General features: G+C 33.7%; 1 protein-coding gene across 1 annotated transcript; it reads right to left on the bottom strand.

Annotated features, from left to right (window-relative positions):
• Positions 1 to 705: 705 nt before the first annotated feature.
• LOC133692995 (bidirectional sugar transporter SWEET1-like) lies at positions 706 to 2,939 on the bottom strand. The gene is made up of 6 exons (XM_062114183.1): positions 2,906 to 2,939; positions 2,665 to 2,701; positions 2,477 to 2,572; positions 1,674 to 1,956; positions 1,080 to 1,199; positions 706 to 939 (listed from the first exon to the last, which is right to left on the bottom strand). Exons 1-6 carry the CDS (start codon positions 2,937 to 2,939, stop codon positions 757 to 759), a joined length of 753 nt encoding a protein of 250 aa, XP_061970167.1. The 3' UTR covers positions 706 to 756.
• Positions 2,940 to 4,934: the final 1,995 nt, after the last annotated feature.

Raw genomic sequence — 4,934 nt, 5'->3', positions numbered from 1 at the left:
TTCATATGTGTTTCTATTTCTATTATCTTTTATTGATTTTAATAAATAAATTTAGTAGATACAAATAGGTCCCGGTTTTAATGCCTATACCATGAGCTTTGTAGGCTGTTTTTTAATTGAGGTTTTTTTAAGAAAAAATGTTTTGTTTTGCATTTAATTTTTGAAGATTTTTTTATACAATAAATATTTATTTAAAAAAATATATTTATTTTGAAATCATATTTTTTATATATCCGGCTTTACATAATATTTTTTTAGATGGATCATTTTTTTTTAGTTTAACGTGGGTGTCCGGGCCAACTTGCGCGCACCTCGACTAATTCCACGGGCCATGAAGTTAATAACTATTTAAACCTTTTGTGACCATCATATGAGCAACCACAAGACTCGAACCTGAAATCACATAAGAAATAAATCTTTTAATTTTAAATTTTTATTACTAAACCATTACCTAAATGGATAGACGAATCATTTTTTTTAATTATATAATCAGTGACAGCTCAATTAATGACCCAAACATTATGCAGGCTACTTTTCGTTTGTATAGAACCAACATCTAAGTTGGCGTTGTAATTATTTGGAGAGAGAAAATACAAGAGGATTTCGAATAGAACAAAGACTCGACTCGTAACAAGTGATCAAGCTTGCATGCAGCAAACAAGGTAACATCACGCACGCTTGTCAAGTAAACTAGGATCGAGGCAGTCCCGGTGTCTTAATTATAACTTAAGCTTGCACGCACAATATTGAAGTCATTTACACCTTATCAACATGGGATCCATTGGCAACCAATTCCTTCTCTTGGTGGAGTTTTGCGATACCCATCTGCATTGACTTAACAGGGAGGGCGGGCTTCTTGGCTTCTCCCTTGTTGTTCCGGTAGATGAAGTACAAGATCAGCTGCAATGCCCCTAGACCACAGCCAACTCCGTTCGGGACCTGTAACATATGGCACGCCAAGCATATTTCCAGTAAAATAAAACGATGAGATTTTTGCAACATTGAACCCCACTGGGCAGGCATGCTGGTCTAACGTGATCAGTAAATTGATTAGGGATAACTAAAATTAATTAACTTACAGCAACAAAAAGGTCACCACCAAGGAGCCCAAAGACAAACCAGGAAGTGCCGCATAAGAAGACAAAAAGAGACAAGAAGAATGGCATGTACTCCACGCTCTTCGTTTTAACCACTGTCCTCTGCAGGTACAAGAAAAATCACATAAAATAATTATCTAACAAAAAAGGGCACTGCATGTATAGCCTACTATTATAACCTTCGTAGAAAAACCTATTTTATATATAAAGGGTTGCTACTACATGCTTAATTTAATTATACTTCGTACGTATACTATAATATTATATATCCTCCACGCGGGTTGTATCTCCCATTCCAAATGAGAAAACGACGAAGAAGATATTATTCGCAGCTTATAAAATACACTTTGACTGGCATGAAAAACAAAATCATCAGTTTTCTGATTTTCTGGAGAAAGTAAACCATGTCCCAAACTACAGAATGTCAGCAGTCAATTAATACTAAATGATACATGCACACGCTCAAAACTATAATAACAAAGGAGCTAGCTTGTCAAATTATAAGGAATATGCTTCTCTTTTCTCGGCCAGGAACAGCAAGTATACCGTGAAGAAAATTAGAGTAATTTGACGTACCATAATAGACAGAGGGGAGCCATACATGATGATTGAGAAAATAGCAGCAGCAAAGCCACAGAATATCTCCCTGGATTTGCCATGATCAAGAACGACAAGGGACACCAAGGCCACGCCAGCAAAAGTGGTGAGCACAAGCGTGAGGAGGCCAATGAATTTAGCCTTCTCCTTCTTTGGTGCATAGATGATGAAGGTCAAGACATAAATTGCCTCAATTACTGCACCAGTTCCATTGATTGTTGACACCAGAATGTTGTTCTTAGACACAAAGGGCATTCCATACCTGCCACAAAGTATGGTATCAACAATTAACTGGTGGCGAGTCGACAAAATTAATGTAACCAGAAATAACAGATGCACCTGCCCTAATTAACATGCAAAAAACTCAAGTTGAGTCAACAAACTTAATAGATCCTAATTAGCTATAAATCAGCTGAATCATCAATCAAGGAAAAAAGAAAAAGAAAAAACAGCACTATGCTTTGTTCGTTGTGTCTAATATATATACCAGAATATATAGTAAGTTAAGCCGCAAAACAGTACTAACAGACTATTAATTATAAAGCATAGCAGGAAGAAAAACATCAGCACTGGTTTACTTCAAATATCATGTGGTTTGAGGATGTACGTTCCGAAGATCATGGCTAGATATCTTTTGCCTTTCGGGTTATTCTTGATAAACAAAAGCAATTAGTTGACAAGATCACCCTTCTAAAGCTAAACCAAACTACTGTTCTAGAAAGCGTAAAACAGCACAATTCGAAAATAAAATAGGTAGTTGAAGAGACGAGAAGAGCACACACCAAGCAGAAAGGAGGCAGTTGAGCATGGTCATTACATATGGAATGCCAGAAAACAGCTCTGTAGACTTGCTTCTTATGATCCTCCTGAACGTGATCCTATCGACAAATTATCCATAAATACACATTAGCTTTAGCTTAACCTAGCTAATAGAGAGAGAGAGAGCTAAATGAACAAGTCCGGTGCATACGTTGGAGCCAAGAAGAGAAACAATGCAGTGGCATTTCCTGTTACAGAAGAGAAAGAAGAGAGAAACCGCTAATTAGTCCCTTTGGAAAAAAAAACAAAAAAAACACTAAGAACAGTAAGTTAGCAACTTCTTCAAGAAACAAGAAGAAGACAGTAAGTTAGCAACTTCTTCAAGAAAGAAGAAGAAGAAGAAGAAAACCAAGAGCAGAAGAAAGTTGATTGATGAATTAAAAAGAACCCACCAAAAATTCCAAATAAGAAATGCGCGATCTCCATTGTCTTCAATCTTCCAAACCTTATCTAAACCTAACAATTGTTACAAAGAAATAGAGACTTGTTAGGAAATGGAAATGGGAATTGAAATGGAAATGAGATGTAGAGCTAGCTAGAAGCAATTGGGTTTTATAGAATAGAAACAAGAAAATAACCGCTAGCTAGGCAGTGCTTTTTTTTGGCTCCGTTGGTCTCTTACTGACCGGGAAATACCGGGTGCTGACATTAATGGGCGTTGCTTATGGAGGATGAAAATGACATGAGATGGGTTAACAAAGGTCTTACGCAATAAAACCAACTCTTTTATTTTGGAATATGAGTTTGTTTCTGTTAATTATACTCATAGATTTATCATTACGGTTCAAAAGCCAGTGTCAATGATAGCATTAAAAAACCTAACACCCCTTTCTCCTTCAAAAATTTGATGAGGGTTTGTAATAATTGTTTGTGCTAATTATACTTAGCTGTACATAAGGGATTTATACACTAAATCACATATTTGAGGCCAGTGTTTGCAGGTAGGGATAAGGTGAAGAAGTGATTTGAAGAAAAGATTAATTTATTAGGCTGAATGGTAAAAAAGGACGTAAATTTAATTTGATTTTACACGAACTTCTTCTTCTTTTATTATTGTTATTATTATTCTTGGAAGATTTAATCACAGTTTCTCTTTAATTTGTCTTAAACAGCACAAGTTAAAATTCCACCCAGTATTATCCCGATTGCTATAATCATGCAACTTCAACTATTTACACAACTAGCCGGCCTACTTAATTGGCTGAGAGGACGTATACCATATATTCAATGCAGCTTGAGTTTCTTCAATATTTGTAAAAGTCACCTAGCATAATTAACTTATCCCCACTGATTTTTAATAACAACGTCTATTCCGCAGCTAAAGCGTTGTTTCTTTAACGCAATAATGATTTATCAAATGATATTTTCCTCTCATTTCATCATGAAAACAGTCCACATTACTACAAGTTAATAATATAAATTATATTTTAAAATTTGATTTGACAAGTTAAGTTTTTAAGTTAAAATTATTCATGATATTATAATTTTATTGACTAAAAGATCATGAATTTTGTCTTTTTTTTATCCAATTCTATTTTAAAAAAAAATAGCAAAAGGTAGTTTGAACTTTTACTTGAGGAACTATATTAAAAAATAATATAAATAATATATTAATGCCTCACTTAACAACTTAAATTTTTAGATTGAGATGAATCTCTTACATGCTCACGCTACGTCATGGGTAATCATTTACTTTTCTCCTATATAAACGATGTTTAGATTTCATATACGCATTTAAAAAAAAAAGAAAAAAATCAACAACTTGAGTTATAGCCTGATTGGTCAAATAAATTGGTTTTATTTTAATTAGATGAAACAAACAAAAATAATAATAAAAAAGTAATCATGATAACTTGAGGGAAAAAATCTTTTTCAAAAGTGTAAAAATAATGATGTTTAATTCTTAACCAATTAAATCTGGAAAGATAAAATGAAGTAAAAAAATGATAAAAAAAGCTAACATGAGTCGATTTAAATTAGCATGATTGATATATAATCAAAGCAATAAGAGGCGAGCCAATCTTAGTTAATTCTCCAAACTTACACCCAGATTATAAAGTCAAAATAATATGATAGAAACGAATTCAAAAAAACCACAACTTGTTCTAAAAAACTAACAATATATGATGCATGCATGACAGCAATCTTACGTATCAAAAGCTTGTGTGAGCTTTCGTAAATTAAGATGCAGAACAAGATTAAAGTAAAAAAAAAAAAAACAACAAGAACAAGAAATACCAGGTAACCACTATGACAAGAATTAGCTGGAAGTTAGTCACTGTGCGCAATTACACATGACATGTACAAAACCCCTAAACACAGTCTACTGGGCGCTATCTGCTATTCTGCTCTTGCCGACGCAACTGATGAAATGAAATGCTACTCTTTTTTATATAAATAGCATAAGCTTTCCAATAATTC

This window comes from Populus nigra, chromosome 4 (genome assembly GCF_951802175.1).
Source record: "Populus nigra chromosome 4, ddPopNigr1.1, whole genome shotgun sequence".
Taxonomy (NCBI): domain Eukaryota; kingdom Viridiplantae; phylum Streptophyta; class Magnoliopsida; order Malpighiales; family Salicaceae; genus Populus; species Populus nigra.
This window is presented reverse-complemented; position numbering and strand designations above follow the sequence as displayed.

Bases quoted from the DNA above. Each gene is read 5' to 3' on its own strand.
- LOC133692995 (XM_062114183.1), bottom strand. From the start codon at position 2,939: ATGGAGATCGCGCATTTCTTATTTGGAATTTTTG. The intron at 2,702-2,905 runs GTGGGTTCTTTT...CTTCTGTAACAG, and splicing joins TTTCTTATTTGGAATTTTTG to GAAATGCCACTGCATTGTTT. The intron at 940-1,079 runs GTAAGTTAATTA...CATATGTTACAG, and splicing joins GTGGTGACCTTTTTGTTGCT to GTCCCGAACGGAGTTGGCTG.